The sequence below is a fragment of the Pezoporus wallicus genome, unplaced genomic scaffold (assembly GCF_028554395.1).
Source record: "Pezoporus wallicus isolate ANWC-B61680 ecotype Strahan unplaced genomic scaffold, APGP_CSIRO_Pwel_v1 contig_3580, whole genome shotgun sequence".
Lineage (NCBI taxonomy): Eukaryota > Metazoa > Chordata > Aves > Psittaciformes > Psittacidae > Pezoporus > Pezoporus wallicus.
In genome coordinates this window covers 628,170-654,837 of record NW_026641057.1, presented here as the reverse complement: position 1 = coordinate 654,837, position 26,668 = coordinate 628,170, and the positions used below count along the sequence as shown (strand labels likewise).

The following is a 26,668-nucleotide window of genomic DNA, read 5'->3' as shown; positions in this document are numbered from 1 at the left end:
AAAAAAAAACCATGACTGCTACTGCTGAACCCAGGACATGTCTAAATCTAAATCTCCCCTCTGTCAGCTTAAAGCCATTTTCCTTTGTCCTGTCACTACATGCTCTTGTAAAGTCCCTCTCCAGATTTCTTGTAGTTCCCCCTTAGCTACTGGAAGGCTACTATATATATATATATATATATATATATATATCTACTATATAGGGTCCTCCCAGAGCCTCTTCTCCAGACTGATTAAGCCCTGCTCTCTCAGCTTCTCTCCATAGAAGAGGTGCTCCATCCCTCTGATCATCTTTGTGGCCTCCTCTGGACTAGCTTGAGCTGATCCACATCCTTGTGTTGGGAGCCCCAAAGCTGGATGCAGTACTCCAGGTGGGGTGTCATAAGAGCAGAGTAGAAGGGCAGGACCACCTCCTTCGACCTTCTGGTCATGCCCCTTTTGATGCAGCCCAGTATATGGTTGGCTTTCTGGGCTGCAAGCACACAACACCAGCTTACACTGGGCTTCTCGTCAACCAACATCCTCGAGTCCACCTCAGGGCTGCTCTCAATCCAGTCTCTGCCCAGTCTGTCTTTGTGCTTAGGATAGCCCCAGCCCAGGTGCAGGACCTTGCACTTGGCCTTGTTGAACTTCATGGTGATGTGTTAATTAATGGCAGAATTTCAAAAGATCTGCAAGTATGATCACACTCAGAGAAATGAATGTATCTGTATCAGTTTAGTTGTATATGCTCTGGTGATGCAACTTTCTACCTGTTCTGCTCCCACATTCTGACTCTTGCAGACTACAAACCAGATATTTCAAAGACAGGGACATTTTTATTTAGAAATAGTGTCAAGTGGCTCCCCAGATGATATGTTGAAATATATTGGCTCTCAGTTACTTGCTCTGTGTTGCAAAACAGTCTGTAACGCTGTACTTTCTGCAGATGCTAAAAAAAAAGATGGGGTAAAGAGGCAAAACACAGGATTTCCAAACTGAGGATTCTGACAGGAATTATCCCTTTATCCCTCAGGAACTGCTGCAAAGTTTTTTGTTTTTTTTTTTTCCCTTGAAGGACAGAATAAAGTTTTGCACAGTCACTGGGTCACTGGGCACATTTCACTAACGAATTATGTACCTGTGTGAGAAGCACAGAGCATTACTAATTGCTCTCTTTCACTGCAAATTTTAAGTGTGCACTTCTGGAACTAAAGGTTTGCTACAAGAATGAGAGAAACGGCTTGTCTAACTGGAAGGTTTGGGTATCACTCATACAAGGTTTTAATTATACAAAGACTCTCATGAAAATTGTATCAAATGATGATTATTTTAAAACTGCTTCAAAACTCTAAGGGACAGCACTATTTCAAATTTAAGAGATTTTAATTTGGTTTATCTGAACGGTCTTTGGAAGTGAAAGGGACAAAATAAATATTAACCTTCATTCATTCTACATAATAGTGTCCATACAGGATGAAACATGGTGATTAAAACAGTTGACTCTTAGCTCCTATTTTTAATTAATTCAGGTTAATTTTTTTTTAATTTTTAAGTTTAGGTAAAGTCCTGGGACGCCAGCTGGGGGCACTGACCTTATTTGAAGAAGGACATAAAAATCCCTAACTAGTCCATGATGTAGGAGGATAGAGAACCTCCTACAATTATTAGAGCTACACTGGCTAGTGTAAAGATGCAAGTGATACTGGAAGGCTGCTATGAAGTCGCCACGCAGCCTTCTCTTCTCCAGGCTGACCAGCCCCAACTTTCTCAGCCTGTCTTGGTACGGGAGGTGCTCCAGCCCCCTTTCTCCTCTGGACTTGCTCCAACAGTGCCATGTCCTTCTTATGCTGAGGACACCAGAACTGCACATAGTACTCCAAGTGGGGTCTCATGAGAGCAGAGTAGAGGAGAAGGATCTCGACCTGCTGGCCACGCTCCTTTTGATGCAGACCAGCATATGGTTGGTTTCTGGGCTGCAAGCACACACTGAAGCCGGCTCATGTTAAGTTTCTCACTGACCAAAACCCCCAAGCCCTTCTCCACAGGGCTGCTCTGAATCACTTCTCTGCCCAACCTGTCGCTGTGCTTGGGATTGCCCCAACCCAAGTGTAGGACCTTGCACTTCGCATTGTTGAACTTCATGAGTTTTGCATTGGCCCACCTCTCAAGCGTGTAATATTTATCTCCTTTCTCAGATGTGTATTGAAAGTATCCTAGTATGCTATAATATTAACTTAGGTGAGCAATAATTAACTAATTTTAGTTTCTAAAAAAGTAGTACAGTTTCCTTTTTGCAGTAAAGAAAGAACCCACTTAGTCCAAGCACATCGACTACAGTTCTATGTGTGTCCATTTTCTTTAATTAGCCTGTCTCCCAAGAAAATTATACCATCTTAAATAATACAAAAATTACTGGGTAGATCAGGGATGCTGTAGAATGATGTATTTCTGTGTGCTGTGATGTACACATTGCACTGCGTACATCACTATGTATTGTCTCAGAACCCTGATGTTATTAAATACAGTTCCACTGGTGTCCCTAATAAATATGTACCTAGCACAGCACACTGCAGCATCACCTTTTCATTCATTTCATGCCCACAGCAACAATATCAGCTACAACTCTGAGAAAAAAACAAAAATTATCCTATTTTTACAGCACATCCTTTGCCACAAAAAAAACCAGAACAAACCTTTAAGAAACAAACTTTGAGCAAGGATTGAAGCTTTGCGCTTCAAAGGTCAGATTTAAAAATTATTTTTCATATTGCTTCAGTACTTCAATAACTGAAAGTGTGTCTTGAAACAATGAGCCAATGAGAAAGGGCTATCTTTTAATATACTAGTGTTTCTATTTTTGCCTCAAAGCACCAATGATCAAAATAGCAGAATAAGATATAATTGACTTGAAGTCTGTAGCCAGTCTGTGAGGAAATTAAGGGGGTTAAGGAAATTCAGCCTAAGGCCTTTATCCTGTTTATTTATTTATTGATGTTTTTCCAAGGAAAAAGTTACATTCACTTTGAAGCCAAAGACTCACATAAACATATGACAGGATCATGCTCTTTAATTTGGAAGTATGTTCTAATAAAATCTTTCTTTTCTTTTCTCTTTCTCTTTTAATTTCTTTCTATTTTTTTTTTTTTTTTGCTCTTTTGTTGTTTAAGACTTTCTACCTTTCCTGTCAACTACATGATCTGATCTAGTGGGCTCTCAGGTTATGTGCAAGCTACCACAGGACGCACTAAGGGCTGTGTTTCATACCTGCCCTTGTATGGTAGCTGGGTTATCATGGAGTAACTGCAGTGATTCCAGTTTACAATCTAGGAAATTAAAGGCTGACTTGTGTGCCAACACTAAAAGCTATTTTTTCCACATAATTAGTTATGGCAAGGGCTTTGCTCCATTTAATTTCGGGTCTTGTTAGCTCTTTTAGTCTGTGGTGAGTGTTGTGGGTAGTAGTTTGCTTTGCCCATCCGCAGTGCTTACCTGAAGGTAGCAGTAAGTTGGGAATAAGTGGGAATAAGTTTTTCTGGCTTATTATCTGAGGCTAGCTGCCTCTTGTGAGGTGCAAGGCTGCAGGTCCAGTTGTCCGACCTCTTTCCTCGTGTATGCAACTTGCAATCCCCTTCTCCATCTGCAGCATCAGGAGCTGAGTGGCCAAAGCTCTTCCACTGCTGTCTTTGGGATAAATCTGTGTTCTGGTATTTCATCAGTGGATTCCAGGACATGTAAGCTTTCTGGTGAAAGAAGATTTCTCTCTGTCCTAGAGGATAGAGCCTTCTATTAGCTATGAGCTCAGAGCAAGTTTCACTAACAGGTTTTAACACACCATCTCCTGTATGTCTCTCTTGAAAGCAGCTATGTCGAAAGCTACATAGGTATTTTGAAGCAGAGCTGTTTCTTTTTTAGCACTACAATCTAGCTGGCTGCAAGAACTTTCCCTTTTAAAATGAATGTAAAGCAAAAGCAGGGAAAACACAAGGACTGAAAGCTGTGCTGAATAAAGACCTCATTCTTGATTCAATAGAAAAGCTCCTCTGGTTTCAAACATTTTGGTCAAGAACTTTCTGAACTGAGAATCAATGACTTACCAATCATTTCTTTCTTAGTCAAGGAAATGCTGTGGGCAGAAAATACATTAGTTTTTTGGTTGTGGTTGGTTGTTTTTATTCACCATGAGAGGTTTGAATGCAACTTTAAAAAAAGTCTCCCAAAGTACTCACCTTTCCAGTTCTGTTACATGATGTTTATTTTATGCTACCCTACTGTGTAGATACAGACTTCAACCAGGCTGGTCGATTTCCCCATCCCAGCTGCTCTTGCACTTGCTTCCAAAGCTGCAGCAGCTCACTGTCTTGCCACGCTTGTTCTTGCAGCTGCAGGGGAAATACGATAATAAAAGAATCATAGGGGGAATCATAGTTCCTTTCTTTTCACTTCAGGAACTCAGATGTCCATTTGGCCCGAGTCTTGTAGTTTATTACTAGGCTAGTCTATTACTCTTGGGCATAGTGGCCCATTACACTGGGATTGAAGTGTGAGGATTGTACCTTTTTTGGCATTTCCCAGTGGCGACATCTAACGTGGAGCGGGGAGGAGACCACAAGCACCTGCACAAAAAAGCTTGCAGCTACAAGAAATACTTTATATACTTTATATTTTCATTTATGTACACTCATGTATTTATATACTTTGTATCTTCAAGTCAGCACAGCTTTCAGTCCTTGTGTTTTTCCCTGCCTTTGCTTTATGCTGGTTTTTTCTCCCCTGTACATGTTTTCTGAGGTGATGATCCCATGCAAACTAGCTTTACATCATCACAGCAAAACTGTACTGAAATGGGCAGTCAACCTTTTATTTAATTTTGTGACTTTTTTTTCTCTACGCACGTTGGCATTTCGTCAACAGGGAATGAAAAATCTATTTCCTCCGAAGAACCCTCCTACTCTTGTACATTCTCTTCCATATCTATCTTAATCACCATGCTTTAGGCAAATAGTCAAACTGGTCTTTGAACTGCTCTTTTATAGACTGCACATCACATAGTGTTTGGGCCTGCCCTAAAATGGGGTATATACACTTTTAACTGATAAAGCGAGATCCCTGTCAGTCTGATGGTGTTTGTAGGTGTTTTCAATTTTTTTTCCACAAAAAGGGCCAGACATGCACATACTAAAGCTAAAAAGTAAAACTTTGCTTAAAACTTGCAAGACGTGAAATACTACCCCAGGGCCAGGAGGAGCCTGTGACGAGCCTCCATTGCTCCCGCCCAGACCGCCATCTTCTGTTTGGGTAAGGGCGCTGGCGTCAGGCGGCTCCGCGGCACCATGGCATTGGCGGCCATGTCGAGCGCGGGCAACCGGCAGAGCGCCAGCGTCCATGGCGAGTGAGGGCGAAATGGCCACCGGAAGGGGCGGTACCCGATGGCCCTTCCCGAGGGGCGGTGCTGCGTGACGCCCGGTGGGCTACACACGCCATTGGACTGCCGCCTGCGTCGGAGATTTCCGGTGCATTGGAGGGAGGCAGTGTCCGCGGAGGGACCTGTTTAGGAGGTGTATATAGGGGTCCGTGGGGTGGCTGGAGCCGGGCGGTGCCTGCGGAGAGGTGGGCTGGCAGGTGAGGGTGCGGGGACGGCGGGGCTCGGCAGCGGAGGCGCTGTACACTCGCGGAGGAAGGGATGGGCCTAAGGGACGGTACGTGCGGGGCTGTCGTGGGGCGCAGCTGTCGGTGTAGGGCTGCCCAGAGGCAGTAGCAGGTGCGGGGTGTCGGCCCCAGGTGTAGTGTTGGAGCTCCGCGAGGTGCTGGAGGGGTGTGCAGCGGTGCGTGCGGACCATGGGGGAGGGCCCTGGGTGTGCCTGGGATCTGTGGCAGGAACGTATGGGGCAGACAGAAACAGTGTTGGGGGACGTCCCTGGGGATTGGTGGACATAGGCGCAGTGGCATCCTACATGTGCTGGGAAGCCAGTGGGCCTGGAAAAAGTTTGCTCTCTGCAGGTGATTGAAGGTCGTCAGAATAGATGACTTTTTGCTAGTGGAAGGTGCGGGCTTTGCCAAGTGGAGATGTATTTTGGTTTACGTATAAGAAAGAGGATGTTAACCCCAAGAGGGGGATTAAGATGAAGTTGAGACTCTGCCATGGGAGGACAGTCAGTCTTTGCTGAGTGATTGTATCAGTTTGGGAAGAGAAGAATGTGCATAGCCCAGGACTGAGGGTAAGGTTGAGTTCCTAAAGAAAAGAGAGGGTCTCTGGTCATGGAAACTTGGTCAGGTACTGGTGTACAGTATGGGAGGATCTGAGTAGTGGAGAGAAGGGGAAGTCTAGCTGTGAAGGATGTTGGTGTCAGGAGGCAATGGAAGAAATATTTTGTCCATGGACAAAAAATCTGACAACAGTGTCTTGTGGCTCCCTGGACTCATAGGCAGCCGATGTTTATAGTAACAGCTATTCCATCCACTCCCTCCAGTGGCCTAGTCATTCTAGGCCAAACCAGTGCAACCTGAACTGTGTTGCTAAAAGGAGGAAAATGGTTAAGTGGAAGTTTTCTTTATTTTTTTTTTTTTTTAAATTTTGATATGTATTAAATATTTACATTAAAAGACAGGTTATAGGAATGCTATTATGTGGTACTTAAGTAACTTGTTTAGAATTAATCCCTATATTGTTGTGCATATGTGAAGGGCAATGCAAAGCTAAAATTTTTTTTTAAGCTGTAAAATATGGCAAAGCAGCATAGCAGCTTAATCCTAAAAATACAGCAGCTTTATTACTTTCAGTAGAACTGCTCAAGTAAAGCTAATACATAAAAACTGTCATGTTCAGTTTGTAATCCTTAGATTAACTGTAAATGCCGTTATAGATTTAAATGGAATGATACAGATCTTATTGTATGGTCTGCGTTTCACTCTACTTCTGAGTTCCATGTAGTTTAGAGGGAGAGAGAGAGCTGTGGATTGACATTCACAGCATCAGTGAATGCGGGAGAAGAATGCTGCTTACATCTCATGAAGATCTGCTTGGTTTTGTGTTCTGTCACTAGCTGATATATTTGTTTTGAAAACCCTATAAGAAGATATTTATTACTTTGCTAAGAAATATTTTAGAGAACCACAAGAAATACTGTTCAAACATAAGAAAAACCTGGTTTAATGGTGAGGATCATCAAGTGCTGGGAGAGGTTGCCCAGAGACATCGCTGAGTTTCTTTCTTTGGAGATAAGCAAAAGCTGTCTGGACAAGGCCCTTAGCAGCCTCCACTGGTTGACCCTGCTTTATTCAGGAGCACTGAGGAGGTGATCTCCAAGACATCCCTTCCAGCCTCAGCTGTTCTGTGATTCTGAAACTAGTAGTCCAGAGCTTTTCAGACTGCATTAACTTGGGATAAATACTCTTCAAACATGTCCGTGTCTCTCTTCATACAAAGGAAAACTCTTCAAATAGATACAAACCTTGGCTTGGAAGTTCCATAGGATTTGTAAGTTTTCTGTGTAAGGCCTTCCAGGTCTTATCTTCAAGGTGTTGCTGTCCTTGGCTTTAATTGACTTTGAATGCTGAATATAAGAACAATTTTGTTGTTATGAAGTGAACTTGTGCCATATATGCATAGGCCCAGTTGCTTGCTAAAGTTTAACCCAGACAATTTTTATTAATACAGAGAGAGATCAAAAAAAACACAGACTGAACCTGCATGAAGATTTCTTTTCCAAAGAGTGTGATAAGGTACAGTGTTTCCATTTTGACATTATGGAGCAGTGGGATTTTTTTTCCCATCGATTTGCTGTTTGCAGTGCTAATCCTAGTGGTGTCTTGTAAGACTTAATGTTTGCCCAGTATTTTCTGAAACTTTTTAAGTCCTGTCATCTGCACTGTGTTGGCATCTTGTTACCGTGATGGATTGACTGTGTTAAAAACCCTTAACTAGATTGATCGTGTGGGTGTGTGTTTGCTGGATTTTTTTAAGAGTGCTTTTTAATATTCAGAGGAACTTGGAGAAGGCAGGAGTCTATATGCTTTGGCCACCATGTCTGGAGTTGGCAGTAAACGGGCAGCTGGAGAGCCTGGTCCTTCTGCACCTCCAGAGAAGAAGACAGGGGTTGAAGATTCAGGGACCACTGTGGAGACCATAAAGCTTGGTGGTGTTTCTTCAACGGTATGTCTTTCTCACACACCCCCACTCAACCTCTCACATTTTTTCAGCTGGAAACAAAAATAGCTCTCTGCCTTCTGAATGAGTGTAGAGATCCAGCTAGTGTGCAGTGTGCTCTGACATGTGCCTCTCTACAGGAGGAAATGGATATCCGGGCCCTACAGACCAAGAACCGGAAACTAGCAGAGATGCTGGACCAGAGGCAAGCCATTGAAGATGAGCTACGGGAGCACATTGAGAAGCTGGAGCGTCGGCAGGCCACTGATGATGCCTCTTTGCTGATTATCAATCGATACTGGAATCAGGTTAGTAACATGCTTTGTTATTTTGTATACACTGTTCTCTTGCCTCTTTTTCTGTTCCACTGCACTCCTTTTCTTCACATCCATTCTTTGTCTTGTCTGTCCCATCATTCAGTTTGATGAAAATATCCGCATCATCCTTAAACGCTTCGACCTGGACCAGGGTCTTGGAGACCTTTTGTCTGAAAGAAAAGCACTGGTGGTACCAGAACCTGAACCAGACTCGGACAGTAACCAGGAGCGCAAAGATGAGAGAGAGCGAGGTAAGGCACCTGACTGGGGACAGTGGAAAAGGTGGATTTCAGTGGTGGACAATGTTTATGTCCCTTTCTAAAAAGTGACAGAGGCTCTCTGATTGTGAAGACTAGTGATATGCTGCCTGGCAAAGCACATTTACATTTTTTGCACTTCTTTCTGTTCGCAGGTGAAGGACTTGAGCCGGCATTTTCATTCCTAGCCACTCTAGCCAGCAGCACCAGTGAGGAGATTGAATCTCAGCTGCAGGAGCGTGTAGAGTCTTCCCGCCGTGCTGTTGCCCAGATTGTGACAATGTATGACAAACTGCAGGAGAAAGTGGATGCGCTGTCCCAAAAGGTGAACAGTGGAGGTATGTCCAAGGTGGCTGATCCCCCTTCAAGAATCCTTAGCTACCCACAGCTTAGACATGATTCTGCATTGTAAGTGTTAAGGCATTGTCCTCTTCTCAGTTGGGATAGGGTTAATTTTCTTCCTAGTAGCTGGTGTTCCAGCTTTCGTCTGAGAGCAGTGCTGCTAACACACCAGTGTTTTAGTTGTTGATCAGTAGTTCTTACCCTAATCAAGGACTTTTCAGTTTCATGCTGTGTGAGGAGGGGCACAGGAAGCCAGGAGGGAGCAGAGACAGGACACCTGACCCAAACTAGCCAGAGGGGTATTCCATACCACAGCACATCATGCCCAGTATATAAACTGGGAGGAGTCACCTGGAAGAGCAGGTTGCTGCTTGGGTCAAGCTGGGTGTCGATTGGTGGGTGGTGAGCAGTTGAATTGTGCATTACTTGGGTTTATTTTTTTTCCTTTCCCCTTTTTAGTTTTATATTCTCTCCCCTTGTTATTTCCTTTATTGTTATTATTAGTAGCAGTATTTTACCTTATTTCAATAATTAAAGTTTTCTTATCTGCACCCTTGGGTTTTACTGTTTTTCTAGTTTTCCTCCCCATCCCATTCATTGTGGGGAGAAGTGAATGAATAGCAGTGTGGTACTTATTTACCAGCTGGGGTTAAACCATGACAGACATAGTCCTTCTCATGCTTATTTATGTTCCAAAATAAATTGCTTAGCTTTCCAAACTCTCAATAACCAAAACCTCTAATAAAGACTAGTACTGCATGCTAGAAATGTATTATAGCTGCCTCTAAATGTGAATGGTGAGAACGCTGTTGGGCTAAGGAAAGGCTTGTTCCTGCCAGTAGTATGTTCGTGCACCTGAGAAGTTACAGATTACAGTTGAACCAGCTAGCTGTCCTCAGCCACTGCAAAAAAAGAAGTAGTGAAATCAGTATTGCAAGCTGATGTTGGACTCCTTCTCACTTTGAGTTTAGCAAAAGGTGTAGGGATAACCAGCTCCTCAGTTACAGCTGAGTTTTGAGCAAAGTAGTAGCCATCTGATGTCTTGGTATGCCCAGTGTCAGTTTTGAATACAAAACAGAGCTCTGCAGAAGAAAGCCAAATGACAAGCTTCTGAAAATTAATGTAGCAGATTTGATTTACACTTAGATGACTCTCTGAAAAACTTAAGCTTAGAATTTTAATCTGTTGAATGAAAATTTAGGTGGGATATCAAGTCATCCTCCTTGGTTTGTATTCCATCCAGTGTTCTATATGCTTTGATCAAGGAGCTCTGGAAGGTCTAGCATTGGTGTAGCGAAGCATTACTGTCCTTAGTTGGCAGTCTTGAACTCTGTACTAGTATTGGCATTAGTGCAATATGAGCCTGTACACAGTTGCTATAATTCCTTACTGTGAGGGTGGTGAGACACTGGCACAAGTTGGCCAGAGAAGTTGTGTCTGTCCCATCCCTGGCAGTGTTCAAGTCCAGATTAGATGGGGCTTTGAGCAACCCGGTCCAGTGGAAGTTGTCCCTGCCTGTGACAGAGGGTAGGAACTAAATGATCTTTAAGGTAATCCAGTGATCCAGATGATCCAGTTCACACCATTCTGTGAATTGTCACCTGGTATGTTAGCTCAAGCTGCCTGTTGTAGCAGGTTTATGCATGAATTTGACCTGCATTAGGGTATCACTGGGTTACAAGGGCATGTTCGGTGTGGCTGATACTGACACAATTAGAATAGGGTTTGACATCAGAGGACAGTAACCGACAAACAGAAATCTGTAGTATGTTAAGCTGCAGAGCCTTTTGCTTCATGAATGTAAGTCAAAGCTCTGGAGATCAGATGAGATCTGTCTGCTGGAGAGATTTAGTAATCAGAAGTTAACCTCAAAAACTTCCTCTTTGCTTGTTTGCTTTTTCTTTCTTTGCTGCTTAAGAATTAAAACCAGATTTTCTTTGTTTCTGTTCATTTCCTTTTCTTTATGCATCTTTCAGATATTACATTGATGGAAGAAGCCGTCCTGGAGCTTAATACCTACCTATCACATGAAAATGGACGGCTGCAGGAGCTAGCTGATATTCTTCAGGAGAAGCACCGCATAATGTCTCAGGAGGTATAATAAGGAGAGAGAAAGAAATTTGCTTTGGGGTCCTGCTTATAATAATTTGTGGTTACCATAGTTTGAAAAGCATGTATTGCCTTGAAGAGGGACAGGAGCAACACAGTTTTGAAAGTTACCTTCTGAATGAAGCTTATGGAAAGGGTGGGTGAACTGTGGAGAACTGTACATGTATTTTTCTATACAGTTTAAATTGGTATGCTTGCTACATCACTGAATGAAAGCGTATAATCATATTGGTGAGTTGAATGAATGTGATTTCAAAAGAAAATAGCAGAGGAAGTGGTAAGGTGATGCTAAGGTGGTTGTGTAACATCTGAGACATTTGATGTTATATCCCTGTCATTTCATATTCCTTGATTTCTCTACATCATATCTGAAAGCATAGTGACATTAATTGCAAGATGATCCCTGTCATTAAGGGCTTCACATTATTGCCAGTATTTGTTTCACAGGTTGCAGTTCTTTTAAAAATTTTGTTAATGCTGGCCTTCCTTGGCATTAGAGCACCATGTACTTCAGTAGTGTGCAGAGTAGATGAACATATGGGTTGAAAAGATTTAAAAAAAAAAAAAAGCCTTTGAATAAGCTTTGAAATGGTTCGCTGTCTAGGCTGTCAGATATTACCAGCTTGTTGCTCTTTCTCCATTTCAGTTTTATTTTCAGTCCTGTTTTTGTTACTGTGTTGTGATTCAGCTGGTGTAAAATTCGGGACAGTTCATTGAGTAGTCTGTTGCCACACCAAAAGATGGTTGGAAAGCATATGAATCCAGGGTATTTAAGATAAAAAAATTAATACTGAGCAGTCTCAGAAAATGCTTCTAATAGAATTACTCTGTTCAGTTGGCTGACAGAAACACTCTTTTGATTGCAGTTCTCCAAGCTGCAAGAGAGAGTGGAGACAGCAGAATCTCGGGTATCTGTTCTGGAGACTATGATTGATGACCTTCAGTGGGATATTGACAAGATACGCAAGAGGGAGCAGAGGCTCAACCGGCACTTAGCAGATGTTCTGGAACGAGTAAGCACCATCTTCTTTGTCAGGAAACCAAAGAAATGGGTGTAATTTTGAGATGTGTGGCATCATCTTATGGCACGTTGCTGTGAGAACTGAGATTCTGTAGTGTGCTGTCTTTGGTCTTGAATTTGCTGTATCAGCAGTCTTGGCATTTATTTGGGTACTGATGAAATCTGTTACCTTTTTTTTTTCAGGTAAATTCCAAAGGCTACAAGGTGTATGGAGCTGGGAGCAGCCTCTATGGGGGCACAATCACCATTAATGCCCGCAAGGTAATGTTGTAGGCTTGGTTGTGAGGAGAATTAAAGTCAGGGAGAGTTTGTGTGTAGGGCCATAAATTGGAAGAAAATTTAGATATCTTCTTTGTCACAAGTCTAGGTGACTCTGGGCAAGCCATTTTGTCTCTGTACAAATTCCCTACTTAAAAAACAGACCTGATGGCTGTAGACTGTCTCACTCTGTAGTGTTAACATGGCTCAGTCTGTAATTACTGTACCTAATTAGTACTCTCAGTAGATATAACAGGAGGATTTACAAGCAGTTTATCCCCAACAGTTTGAGGAGATGAATGCAGAGCTGGAAGAAAATAAAGAGCTTGCTGGGAATCGCCTCAAGGAGTTAGAGGAACTACGCCAGGATCTTGAGGAAGTAACAACACAGAATGAAAAACTCAAGGTGAGACATCAGTACCTATTATGAAGATGAGGGTGTTCTGTGTGGTGAAGTTGCCCTCTGTCTTGTTAACTGTGTCTTTGGAAAACCTCATTAATACTATTCTACTCTGTGCTTGGTTTTTAGCTAGGTTGTGTTTTGTAGAAGTTCACAGGTTTGTGAGACACTTGCAGTTCAGTGCATTGGTGACACCATGCGGTCATAGTTGGAAATATGTTTCTTATTTCCTGTTTTCCATTCTGATCTGTTAGCTAGACATCATTAAAATATACTGAAAACTAATTTTAGCTTTTCAGAAGTACTAACCCCTTTTCACTTCCCCCCTTCCCTGTGCAAGTGGAATCAATGCACCGAAAAAAAAATCCATGGACCTGTGTAAGAGAGCTTGGCTCTAGGAAGAGTCTGTGAACTTAAATCTTTCACTTTGTGGCAGAATGAATAGGTAGGAAGCAGTGTATGAGTTTCGTATGTCTAAAAGGTAGTAGCACAAAAAACTGTGACTCTGTAGTATGTAAGTATATGATACAGATAATCAGATTTTTTCTTAGTGATCTGTTAGGCTGTGATAAGAAACATCTGAGCTTATGACTTAAGTTTCAGAGATTAGATTCCAGAAACTGTCTTGAGGTGCTTCTGAATTCTGTTTATCCACATGAGTTTGTTTTGAGAGATACACCACTTGGCTTACAGCTTCCTTTTTCTCTTAATTAGTGTTAAGATATATGTGTTTGTGTATGTGTCTGTTTCACTCTGGTAGTCACAATGATTTACTAATCTTTTTTTGGTAAGGAAAGCTCAGATTCTGTACTTCTGTTTCTCTCATTTCTCTTCCTTTCAATCGTTACGGTTTTCACTGGTAGAAAGCTAACATAATGCCTACATGTATTTTCTGTAGTTTTCTATCATACCTTTCTAGGTGTCCGTCTTTATTGATTTAGGTGATTATAGTTTTACAGTAAGTCCACTGAAAAGGTATATCATGTTTTCCAAGCTCATATCTTTGAGAGAAATGGTTGCAGAACCTGAGAATCAAAAGCTTTAGTCATGTGACTATGCCAGAGAAACAGCCTGCTGGAATATGGAGAAAGCATAGATTTCAAATTGGTATTGAAGCATCTACTTCATAGCAATGTTGTTAAAGTTCTGCTTTTTTCTTTGCTTGTGGCAGCTTACTTCACTCTTCTGCTACTTTGCACAATAGGTATTAAACACAAGAAAATACATTTTCTTTGTGGCCTTTTGTTGTGTCCTGACTAGGTTGAGTTGCGACGAGCAGTGGAAGAGGCTGTGAAGGAGACCCCGGAATATCGCTGCATGCAGTCACAATTTTCTGTTTTGTATAATGAGAGTCTCCAGCTGAAGGCACACCTTGATGAGGCCCGCACTCTGCTTCATGGTACTCGTACCACACATCAGCGCCAGGTGGAACTGATTGAGGTAGCACCTCTGTTCTGTCAGATTAGGGAACGTTTTCATCTCTCTGACCATCACTACTGAGTCTGGGTGGCTCTAGGAATGGTCAGGAAATTTACCTTCCTGGCAATAGTTCATTTGTTCTCTGGTAGCTCATGTTCATGAGCAAATGATTCCCCAGTGTCACAGCACCAAATTCTGTCCCCTTCTTACTCCTCAGAGGGATGAAGTCAGCCTTCACAAGAAACTGCGCACAGAGGTGATTCAGCTAGAGGACACCCTGGCGCAAGTCCGCAAAGAATATGAGATGCTGAGGATAGAGTTTGAACAGACACTTGCTGCCAATGAACAAGCAGGTATATAGTTTTTCTGCTATACTTAAAACCAAACAAACACCACCACCAGCACTCCTGCCCGTTAGGAGCTGTACTGCGTAAAACACCTGGTTTGATTCTTTGTCTTTTATTAAATACTTATCCTGGCAAGTTTCTATCTCAAAAACCCCAAAACTCCTCATGTTTTGTGGTAGGCCAGTTGCATGTTATCTGACTTCTTTTTAGATACTACAAAATACGCACACTTTGCTAACAGTTTGGTTCATGGCAGAGTATTTTGCATTATTAAAGTACTCTGGGGAGATTCTTTCAGCTCTGGGGCCCCTGACACAAGAGGGACATGGACCTGCTTGAATGAGTCCAGAGGAGGGCCATGAAGATGATCAGAGAGCTGGAGAACCTCTCCTATGAAGACAGGTTGAGAGTTGGGCTTGTTCAAACTGGAGAAGAGGAAGCTCTGGGGACACCTTAGAGCAGCCTTCTAATACCTAAAGGGTGGCCTGCAGGAAATCTGGAGACAGACTTTTTACAAGGGCTTGCAGTGACAGGACAAGGGGGAATGGCTTAAGCTGACAGAGGGAAGATCTAGATTAGACATTAAGAACAAGTTGTTCACAGGTTGCCCTGAAAAGCTGTGTTTGTCCTATCACTGGAAGTTTTCAGGTTCAGGCTGGATGGAGTTCTGAGCAGCATGATCTAGTGGAAAGTGTGCCTGCCCGTGCTAGGGGATTGGAGCTAGATTATCTTTAAGGTCCCTTCTATCTGCAAACCATTCTGTGATTCTGTGATCTAGAAAACATCTAAATGACAACCTGGATAGGAAGGCAGTAACTTTCAAATTTCATTACTTGAAATAACTTCTTTATTTCTAAAGTAGCATTTAAATTATAGAGATTTTTGTAGCATGACACTTTTCACTTAGGAACATGGGGGAAGAAAAGTAATGTTAATGAGGAAATTGGGACTGGAAATGCGCAAGGACTTACGGTTGCATGTGAAGCTGGCATGACTCTCTTCTACACTTGCTCTTTTCTACACTTGCTCCGTTGTGTGGCAGAGTGATAATAGTTCTATTTTGGTTCTTCATTGTTGCCACTTAGCTTGTTCTCCATCTCCATGGGAGTGTCTCAGAAACTTGGCAAAAGTGTGTTTTGTTACAACTGTGTTTCTGTTTCTGTAGGTCCAATTAATCGGGAGATGCGTCATCTCATTAGCAGCCTCCAAAACCACAACCACCAGCTGAAGGGAGAGGTGTTAAGATACAAGCGCAAACTGAGAGAGGCCCAGTCTGACTTGAGCAAGGTATCAGAGCACGAAACGCTGGGAAAGAGCAGAAAGTGCTTTGGAGAAAGGGGAATGCTGTCAGTCTTGCCTGCAATATTGACTTTTCTGATACAGCATGCAGTGTAACTTTTGATGGAGCTCTACACTTCTACTTTAAGCTTCCACTTACCAAATGAATGGTCTTCCTTTGTAGCAGTAGAATGCTCCATGGAAAGTAATAGAAATTGTGGAGAGAGCATGCAAGCACGGATCTGGGTAGACAAAGGGAGGGAGATAAGGTAGACTTCTGGTGAAGAACTTAATTTTTTTTTCTGTCTTCTTTCTTGCTGTGCTGCAACAGATCCGCTCTCGCAGTGGTAATGCTCTCTTGCAGTCCCAGTCCAGCACTGAAGAAACAAAAGAGGAACCTCCAGAGATCAAGCAGGAGCCTGATGATCCTTCTGCCCAAGTGTCTGTCCCCAAGGCCACTTCTGAAGATATTACTGAAATGAAGGCTAGGCGAGATGAAGAGGAACGGGAGCGAGAGAGACGGGAGAGGGAGAGAGAACGAGAGAAGGAAAAAGAGAAGGAGAGAGAGAGGGAGAAGGAGAAAGAAAAGGAACGAGAGCGGGAAAAGCAGAAGCAGAAGGAATCTGAGAAGGAGAGAGACTCCAAAGAGAAGGAGAAAGGGAAGCATGAAGATGGAAGAAAGAAGGAGGCTGAAGTGATCAAGCAACTGAAGGCTGAACTAAAGTAAGAGTTGTTGGTCCCTCCCTTTCCTGCTTGAGTAGTGCTCAGACTGAAGGGTTTGTGTGAGACGACCTTGTAGCTTACGAGATCAGCTTCACTGAAGCAGAGAGGTTCCTGGCACCCTCTATGTCTGATTGTGATTTGGACAAAGTAGTAACACTTCTACAACAACCTAAAACATGAATTACCAAACCATTTACTTCATGATGTAAGCCAAGTAATCTTTATTTTCTTCTGGCATAACAATTGTTTAAAGCTTTACAGCAGTAGGTTATTAGTAAAGGTCACAGTAGTCTTCATTTGCCTTGGATCAGCACTAAAGCAAAAGTGGAGAGTTTGTTGCTTCCTGTTACAGTATATGTTTCTTCCACACCCCAATTCTCTTGACTTTTCAGTCCATGGGCCTGAACGTGCTTCTTTTCAGTTTTCAGGCTGTACTCCTTGGCTAAAAGAAGCCAAGGATGACTCCATATATGTACCATATGGGAGATGGAGAGAATATTGCTCTTGAGTTTCATGCTGGATATGTAGCAGTGTAGCTTTCCTGCTTGTTCTCACAGTTGCCTATCTCTCTGCTTCCAGGAAAGCCCAGGAAAGTCAGAAGGAGATGAAGCTGTTGTTAGATATGTACCGTTCTGCCCCCAAAGAGCAGAGAGACAAAGTACAGCTGATGGCAGCTGAGAAGAAGGCAAAAGCTGAGGTAAATCTCATTTCTCGCCTGTTTTTTTTCAGTGCATTACTTGAAACTTCTTTTTGGATACTCTGCACCTGAACTGTGTTGCTTTTGTCTTTGTCAAAACTGAATATTGTTTCTCTTCTCGGCTTTGTTACTTAGGAGAGAGGTTGGAATGGTCAGGAGATGAACAGGGAAATTTTAGGATGCCCTCCCCGGGAAGGGATAATCCCTTTGCCCATGCTGAGGGATGGACATGGCTCCATCTTTCTCAGTTTCATATTCAACCTGTAGAGAAGCCAAGCACTTGTCCCAGAGGCATACACATACAGAGGTCACTGACAGCCCACAGAGAAGGTGCTACCTTCAACAGCATACAGGACTCGCAAAAGATAACCATAGGCAGCCAAGTTCCCTTCCTTCTCTTCAGCCAGTGGAGATAGAATGTCACTAGTTCAGGCACACGCTAAACAATGTGTAGGTACACAAGCACATGTGCATTTGTACATCCCTCAAGTATCAGCATGTCCCCTTGTGTTTGATACCCCCTGTGATACCAGGCCCTTTTACCTTCTGCACATACAGGTCTCACCAGTAGCTAGCACTTAATTCTGTTGCAGCACACATACGCATGGTGTAGAGAGTTAGATTACACAGAGACAGTTAAAAAAATATTTAATAAGATATAAGAAGGTAAGACAGGCTGCAGTGATCATGCGTAGGGCTGACCCAGACAAGTGTGTACTGACTGGCCACATTTTACATGTGACTAGCTCCTTTTATGTTCTTCTCTGCCTAATCCAATTTTTTTTCATTCTTGCTCTCCCTTCCTCTGTGTTTCTCTCCTGGGTTTGTACAACTCTTATCGATTCTCACAGTTACCCCAGTCCAGGATCCACCCCTATTTTACAGCCATATCAAGTGCAAAGTCCAGGTTTATCTTCCTGGAAGTGGTGCCTGTAGTTTCTTGGTAACCCATCAGTTACTGTGACTGGGGAGATTTGTTTTTTGTCTTTGCCTCCATGTTTGTTTTGTCAGGTCTGTGTCTCTGTGTATTTTGTTTCTAGTTTCCTCTTCGCTCCCGCCTGTTTCCCAGTTGATTCAGCCAGATAACCTTGCTATAATAAACATTCTCACACCCTCACTTGCTCTTACCAGTTCATGTGACTGACCAGGTTTGGTTCTCATCTTTGCCTTTTGACCATTTATCTGTCAGGTTTGTCTCCATAGGTTTTGCTTATGGCTTCTTCCTTATTATCACTTCTGTATTGAAAAAGGTTCTTGACCAGATGCCCTCAAAGGAGCAGATGCTCTCCATCCATGTACCCTCACATGTAGAACTGCAGGACACTGATGTTCCTATTCTGATGCTGTAGAATTTTCAGAGGGTTTGAAATCAAGATCTTGGGCCTACAGCCCATCTTAATTGTCCGTCTACCAGTAATACACTTCCCTGCCAATATGAGATGGGTTCTCTTTTTCCATCCTTTGAAAGCAGTTCTTCCAGTGTTTCAGAGAATTGTGGGGAAAAAAGGCTCTTAACAACATTAGCCAACATTCTTGTATTTAGTGTTATTTGTGTTTTTTCCTTTCTGTAGCTGGAAGAACTGCGGCAGAGGGTCAAAGAATTGGAAGACAAGGAGAAAAAGGAGAGTAAAAAGATGGCTGATGAGGATGCCCTCCGCAAAATCCGAGCAGTGGAGGAACAGATTGAGTATTTACAGAAGAAACTAGCCATGGCTAAGCAGGTGAGAACTTTCTGAAGGTTTCTGCTGGAGCATCTGGGAAGGAACTACCTTCAGGTTCCAACTGGGAAGATTACCTGAGAGAAGGAGTTTCTGTCTTTCTGTGTGCCAGAGGTGTGAGTTTTGTCTCTGTTTATCAAAGGGGAAAAGCCAAAAGAAAACCGTCAACTATCAAAAAAACCCCCACAATACTAGGGTGTCACAGACCTCATGGTAGGAGTGGTGGGGAATGTTTGTGGCCTACATGAAGAGCACAGAGGAGAGATGTCTGTATCAGTCTTTATGGGAGGAGGTTACAGTTTCTTTTTAAAAGTATTACCTGCACAGTTCATATAATTAATACATGTGCATGGTACTGTGGCACACCTTTTTCCACAAAAAAAAGGGCTTAATCTCATGATAAGAAAGCAGGAGCGCCTCAGTAGGGGAGAGGCAAGGCAGGGTACTTGACTGTACTTTTTTAGAATTCAGATTGTTTTCCTTATAGTACAAGACTGTTCTATCTTGTCACTTAACTCTAATGTTGAGGTGGCTTAACTGAGTTTAAGGGGCTTGGCAGTCTGTTAGTTGGACTCTGTCAAGCTGTCCACATGTAGAATCTTTGGCCAGGTGGATATGACAGCTGTTTAGCTAGCTCCCTGAAGTTGAGAGCTGTTTTCTGCCTATCTCTGGCCATGAATGTGTCACAGCTGAATTTGCCAGCAGACAAGCCACAGTCTGTGAATACTTGTGGAGATAACCATCACTTTTCTACAACTTCTAGGTCAGGGTATGTCTGCTGTGTGTAGACTTCTAAGGAATGCTTTTCTTTCTAATTGCTGGGAGATACTGTTCTCTAGTACTGAGACATGTTCCTTCTTCTGTGCCGGGTTTGGTGTCTCTGAGTAAAATGTCCAGGGTCATTGTAGGGAGTACAGGAGACAGTTTTGCCAGAGCCTGGGATTCTTATGCAGGAGGAGGAGGCCCTGCTGTCAGAAATGGATGTCACAGGCCAAGCATTTGAAGACATGCAGGAGCAGAACATCCGTCTGATGCAGCAGCTGCGGGAGAAGGATGATGCCAACTTCAAGCTGATGTCAGAGCGCATCAAGTCCAACCAGATCCACAAGCTGCTGAAAGAGGAGAAGGAGGAGCTGGCAGACCAAGTTTTGACACTGAAGACTCAGGTAACCTGGGATAATGAGAGAGGACAGTGGAACTGATAGGGAAAGGTGGAGGTGTTGCAGGTTAACTCTGGTAGGCAGCTAAGCTCTACACAGTTGTTTGCGTACTCCCCCACAGTGGGGTCGGGAAGAGAATCAGAAGGGCAAAAGTGAGAAAACTGGTAGGTTAGATAAAGGCAGCTTAATAGGTACAGCAAAAGCTGTGAGCACAAGCAAAGCAAAACAGGTATTTATTCACTGCTTCCTATGGCAGGCAGGTATGCAGCCATCTCCAGGAAAGCAGTGCCTTATCATGTGTAATTCTTACTTGGGAAGAAAAACACCATCACTCTGAATGTCCCCCGCTTCCTCCTTTGCACCAGCTTTTCTTGCTGAGCACAAGCATCATGTGGTATAGAATATTCCTTTGGTCAGTTTGAGTCAGCTGTCCCACTCTGTCCCATCCCAGCTTGTGCACCCTCAGCCTACCTGATGGCAAGCAGCATGAGACAGAGAAGGTCTTGATACTGTGCAAGTACTGTTCAGCAGCAGCAAAACCAGTAGTGTGTTACTGATGCTGTTTTGGTCCCAGATCCAGAACATAGCACCAAGGATACTGGTTCCAACAGTGAAACAGGATGTTGGATCACTGGTTCACTGCCTTGCAGTGATTCTGTAAGCCACCTTCCAAAAAATAAGACTTCTTTGTTGAGAATATTTGACTGCTAAGTTTTTAAGTGTTTGCCAGGGAGGTCTGGATACAGCTCTTAGACTGCTAATGTGTCTATTCAGGGAGAAAAAGGTATGCTGAAGAGGTACTCCTTGGTGATGGGGAGGCAGGGATAGTTTTAGCATTTAGTTTTAATAACAACTCTGAAGACCTACAAAGTATGCATTTTGTTCCTTCTCTAACTCCTCTCTCCAAGGTGGATGCCCAACTGCAGGTTGTACGTAAGCTGGAGGAGAAGGAACATTTACTGCAAAGCAGTATTGGAACAGGCGAGAAAGAACTGGGTCTCCGAACACAGGCCCTGGAAATGAACAAACGCAAGGTAAGTTATTGCTTGATTTCCTCTTGGATTGTAAGATGAAGTTGTTGTCTTGTGGGAAGCATAGAAGGCTCCTAGCTCTCACTCATACTATGGAACATGATATTCCCTGGTTTTCGACTAGTATACTAGAATGCTGAGGAATCCTGAAGAGAGTTCTGATTAAAGTATTGTAGACTGATATTTCCTTTGATAAAGGGGAGCAGGTCATAGGTGTTTCTGTGAAAATCTGATTAGGGAGCGGAAGTAAGGTGACTTTAAAAGGAAACCTATTGTGAAAGAAGCAGCAGCCAGATGAAATTAACTGGGGTCAGAGTTTTTATAGGAAAGATGGGGTAAGTAAAAGGAAAATATGACTGGGGAATGTTAAGACCTTTAGCAAATGTCTAAGATCAATGAAGTAGGTCTCTTACAAGTAAAATAAGACTAAGTCTCAGGGTTGATGCTGCCCATGTTGTTAAATCTTCAGTAGAAACGCAGCAGTGACATTAAAACAGATAGAAAGGAAAGCAGAAGTATCACTGTGAAGTAGAGATGGGGCAACTTAAGCACAATGATTTCTGCTTAGTGTCTGCTTAGTACAGTTGTGGTATTGAAGGAACTTGGCTAATAGATTAATTGGTGAGGCACAGTTAGAAAGTAATAGAACTGGTGGAAAGGGAAAATGATTAAAAATAAACACTTATCTTGCAGTTCTGTCTAGTTCAGCTGTAGAACTGCCTATAAATAATTTAGTAGGGAAAATGTAGAAGGTGGAAAGCTAAAAATACTTGAACAAGAGAACTGTGTGGTCATCAGTATTTTTTTAAGTGATGTGCATTGCAGTGTGACAAGGGTTGGCCCTACTGAAGAGGAGTGTTTAAGCTCAGTGGTTGGAACTTGTAAATAGTAAGATATTTTGCTGTTGAAGTAATGTTTAGGGCTTAATTCCAGTTATTCAATTTGGAAGTACCAAAATTGAACTGAAAATTGTATCTCCAGCTGCCTGATGAATATTCTGTGAGCAGTCTCGGATTCCCAGGCAGAGGGACTAGAAATCACTGGAGCTCTTTTTCCATGTTTGGTACTTCCTATACTGGTTTTCTCCTTCAGGCCATGGATGCAGCCCAGCTTGCAGATGATCTGAAAGCCCAACTAGAGCTGGCTCAGAAGAAGTTACATGACTTCCAGGATGAAATTGTGGAAAACAGAGTAACTAGGGAGAAAGAGATGTTTAACTTCAAAAGGGCTGAGGTATACACCTGATGCACAATCCTTTAATACCTGTCTGCTTTGGTGTCTGTCCTCTGGTAACTGAGTTTGGAGTGGGTTTCAACTACACTACTTTCTTGGGGGTCCAGTTTCACTTTGATTTCAGCTTCATCAGTTTTGTCCACTGCTAACTGACAATACATGTAGGACCAGATTATAATGTAATCTTTCGGAAATCTGTTGGACTATAGGGGATGAAAGTATGGGTGGAGTGACCTGGCCAGGTGCTTGTTCTCTTTTGTCTTTGAAGAAGCTGTGACTAAGCATATATTGCTCATTTGTTTGGTCTTTTGTTTCTATGCAGGAAGATATTTCTAGGTTACGCAGGAAGCTGGAGACCACTAAGAAGCCTGACATGGTTCCTAACTGTGATGAAATACTGATGGAAGAAATCAAGGATTACAAGGTGAGTAGCTGTTTCTATAAAATTCCCTCTTTAACGGTACTTTAACCAAAAGGCTGTGTAGTCATCTTTTCAGTATTTGACATCTTGTCTCTATACTCTGGTGTTGTAGCCTTATCTTGTATTGAAGAAACCACCTTCTTATGGAATGGAAGGCCATTTCATCTTCAGTTATCATCTGACATACACAGTGCAATGCATTGGGCCCTCATTATAATGTTTCTGTCTTGCAGGCCCGCCTGACGTGTCCATGCTGTAACATGCGCAAAAAGGATGCTGTGCTCACGAAGTGCTTTCATGTCTTCTGTTTTGAGTGTGTGAAAACACGCTATGACACCCGGCAGCGTAAGTGCCCCAAGTGCAATGCTGCCTTTGGGGCCAATGACTTCCATAGGATCTACATTGGTTGATTCTGTCCATAAAATGATTCCATTCTATCTGGAATGATGAAAAGTTACTGCTTGTATTGACCACTCAGACTCCCTCATTTTCTGTTATTGTCACCTTTGAGGCAGTCAGTGCTTCTGTCAGCTGATCTGCAGTCTCTTCTGGAAAGTAGGGTTAGGGTATTGGGAGAAGCATATTCTGGATCTTGGTTCCCTTGCTGCTTTTCTTTTACTCTTGCTCTCATTTTTTGTGGATTCCTTGTGCTTCAGAGGACATTTGCTGTACATCACCTTGACACTGGCGGGTTGGGAACATCTAAGTGAAGTCCTGCCTTGATGGGATGAAAGCTGTGGTGCAGCAGACATAAATGAGGCTTTTATTTGAGGAGTTTGCTTTGGATGTTCTTTATTAAATCCCATCAAGGTATGGTAATGTTTCTGAGAGTTAACAGTTTCCTAACTAATGGGCCAAATAATGAATGTATAGGTACATCTGTAGACTTCAGTGGAGTGACTCCTTACATATATAACTCCCTCAGTCAGGTTGAGGTATTGCTGTTATTGTCCTGTTTCCAGAAAAGAATTTGTAGGGGTTACTTTGTTGCAAATTTGCCACAGAGATTAATCTTACAATGCATAAAATCTAATAAAAGCTATTTTCTGGGTGTTTTTCTGGGTTTTCTTGTCTCTGGTAGTATCTTGTCTGTGCTCCTGTCCTTTGTCCGATTACTGGAAACATTCTTCATAGGCTTTAACCTTCTATAGTAGAGAAATCAATTTATTCCTTCATTTGTTTTCAGAAAATGCTTACCTAAAAGAACCTTTGCTTTTTTGGCTGTATCTTCACTACCTGATTCCTGACACAACAGAAGGACCAAAATGCTGGATTATTTATACGGTCGTTTTGTCATGGCCACTAGGAGTTTTGTGAAAGGACATAGCATAGGGTATTGTCTCTATTGCTCCTTGTAGTGCAAGGCTGCATTTGAATTCTTGAACAACAATCGCTCTAAAAACATGAAGTAATTTATTTACAACATTCCTTCATTGAGCAGACTTTTCCCTGTAAATTTAATTTTCTTGGAAGGTGCAGCTGTTAGGTTTGTCTTATCTGTGTCCCTTCCCTGAATCATAAAATCTTTATTACCTTCCTGTATTCACTGTAGGGAATTATAAAAACAATAGTAAAGTGAAATGCAGACTGTCTTACAGTATGCGTTATTATCGTTGTGAAAACATTCAGAAAATATGAATAAAACCTTGTAAATAATTGTGAATCTTGAGAGGGGAACATGTGACCCTGTCTTTACAAAGCGGGGCTGGGATGCTGGGGTTTGTAGTATGGCTTAAGTTCTGCTACAGCATGTGTAGAAGAAATTAAAGTAGAATCTGCTACAGCATGTGTAGAAGAAATTAAAGTAGAATCCTCTCAGCTTTCACTGGAAGTTTGTCCATCAATTACAGTTTGCAAAGGCAAGTTGGAGAAAGAATAGTGCATTAGGAGTACTAATGCTGGTGGTAGGTTTTTTTGGTACAAGTGCTTGTTCATCAAAGCCAGGTCCTGGGTCACCATCAGGCATTGTCTGGATCTTCAAACAGCTTTGCTGTAACAGCAGACTTCCTTTTACAGCCATGAACAGCAATCTGAATTAAACAGCCCTTGCAGAGTTAGGAAGCCCCTTTACTCCTTCTCACACATTTAAGTCACATCACCTTTCTACTGAAAATCAAGGTTGAAACTTTTGTGTATATGTTGTTAGTGTTGGGTTCACTCTGGTCACGGTAAGAAAAAAGCACTTGAAAGAGTCTGAGGCTTGGGAACCCCTATTTTTTCTTTCCTCACCAAGACAAATAAAGTACTTTAAAATAAGAAAATATAAGCTTAGGAAGTCCTTGAAGCTCATTTGGGAAGTGACTAAATATTTCTTTCTGCTTATCAATTTAAACATTGAGAAGCAGTGAAAATTTTAGCTGGTCTTTTGACTGGTCAGAATGAGTGGGAATAATTAAAAGTTTATCAAGACTAGAAATATTTTGGGGTAAAAGGGAGATGGTGACAAGTTTATTAAAAAAAAAAAGTTTAAATTCAGTGTCAAGGACAAAGTGTAAACAAAGAAAAAGCCTTATCTACAGTCTCCAGTACATATTCTTGTCATAGCAAATCCTCCCCCAGCTTATGCAGTTGCAGACATTGACATGTGTGTGATACTTCCCATCCCATAGAAAGCTACAGCAGTGTTTTTTTTTCTGTTCCCTATGGTATTGGGAGGGAGCAATAGCTGAATAAGAAAATAACATGCTGAAACTTGTCTCCTCCCAGAAGGCTTCTACTTGATGCGGCAGTAATTTGAAGCAGTCCGTATTCTGCATTTGACATAGGTGTAGCCCCTAAGGCATCCCCCAAAAATACAGATTTTTGCCTTAATTAACAGGTGGTTGACATTTTTTAACTTAAATTTTAATTTTTTTAAATGAAGATTGATCTGTTTGAAGATAGGGTGTTTGAACTTTTCTGGGTTTATGAATATAGAGATAAGGGCATAACAAACTGTTAATAGACATACTGATTAAACTGCGCTGAACTACCTATTTATTAGCATTTGTCTCATAATAATGAAAAGAAAGGAAGGAAAGGACATCCTAGGTCTCTCAGATCTATCCAATGTATGGAGCTCTGGATCCCCCTTGCCTGTTTTATATCCTAATCACTCTCTCCTGTGCTACTGACTGTATTTGAAAGAAGCAGATACGCTGCCCAAAAGCAGAGGCTAAGAACTGACCAGGGAATAGAATATGAACACCTTTTGATGAAGCTAATTATTCCAGGTATCACTGCTGTCAGGTTTTAGAGGTTCATGCAGAGCTTTCCATTTACAAGTGGTTTTCAGGGGTTCAAAAAGGTAGAATGTCTTTTTCAACCCCCCAAATATATTTTCAGATCAGCCTAAAGCCTTTAAACCATTCATGGGCAGAACATCAGTGCTGGCAACATTCACACAGGTGGCTGGAGAAAGAGGGTAAAAAATTACTTTGGTGACGTATCTGAGGGATGCGAGTTAATTCTGACAGTATTACAAATGTTCTTTGTCATACTGGATGTGTTGGGAAGTGTTGGTCAAAAAATTCATAGAAACCCTGTTTAAATAACACAAGTCAGTTGGGTTAATACAGTATTTATTCAGATGCTGAACAGCTTACCCTTCCTTCCCCTCTAATCATCATCCAGGTGGAAGGGAGCTCCACTCAGTACATAGGCTTTGAAACCACAACTCTTGTTCTCTTTCAAAGTGAGCCCTGGCCCACAGGGAGACTTCGGTGTGACTCCCCTTGATTTTGGTGGGAGCTTGGAGTCAAATCATGGACCAGAGCCCCTCTATGTCACTTTGGCTGTGAGGAAGAACCTTATTGTCTGCTGAAGACAGAAAA

At 42.3% G+C, this 26,668-nt stretch overlaps 1 protein-coding gene across 1 annotated transcript; it reads left to right on the top strand.

The window, feature by feature from the left end:
* The first annotated feature begins 5,580 nt into the window (after positions 1 to 5,580).
* Positions 5,581 to 23,906, top strand: RNF20 (ring finger protein 20). Its single transcript, XM_057421926.1, has 20 exons — positions 5,581 to 5,601; positions 7,964 to 8,131; positions 8,266 to 8,433; positions 8,546 to 8,693; positions 8,855 to 9,037; positions 11,018 to 11,136; positions 12,017 to 12,163; positions 12,355 to 12,432; positions 12,716 to 12,835; positions 14,090 to 14,269; positions 14,466 to 14,601; positions 15,761 to 15,882; positions 16,205 to 16,596; positions 17,176 to 17,293; positions 18,865 to 19,014; positions 19,965 to 20,177; positions 21,080 to 21,205; positions 22,295 to 22,435; positions 22,758 to 22,859; positions 23,090 to 23,906. The coding sequence occupies exons 2-20, from the start codon at positions 8,003 to 8,005 to the stop codon at positions 23,264 to 23,266; spliced, it is 2,949 nt and encodes a 982-aa protein (XP_057277909.1). The 5' UTR covers positions 5,581 to 5,601; positions 7,964 to 8,002; the 3' UTR covers positions 23,267 to 23,906.
* The last annotated feature ends 2,762 nt before the right edge of the window (positions 23,907 to 26,668 follow it).

Excerpts from the sequence above, each read along its gene's own strand:
- RNF20 (XM_057421926.1), top strand. The coding sequence starts at position 8,003 with ATGTCTGGAGTTGGCAGTAAACGGGCAGCTGGAGAGCCTGGTCCTTCT. Across the intron at positions 14,270-14,465 it reads GCCAGGTGGAACTGATTGAG|AGGGATGAAGTCAGCCTTCA; the intron begins GTAGCACCTCTG and ends CTTACTCCTCAG. Across the intron at positions 22,860-23,089 it reads AAGAAATCAAGGATTACAAG|GCCCGCCTGACGTGTCCATG; the intron begins GTGAGTAGCTGT and ends TCTGTCTTGCAG.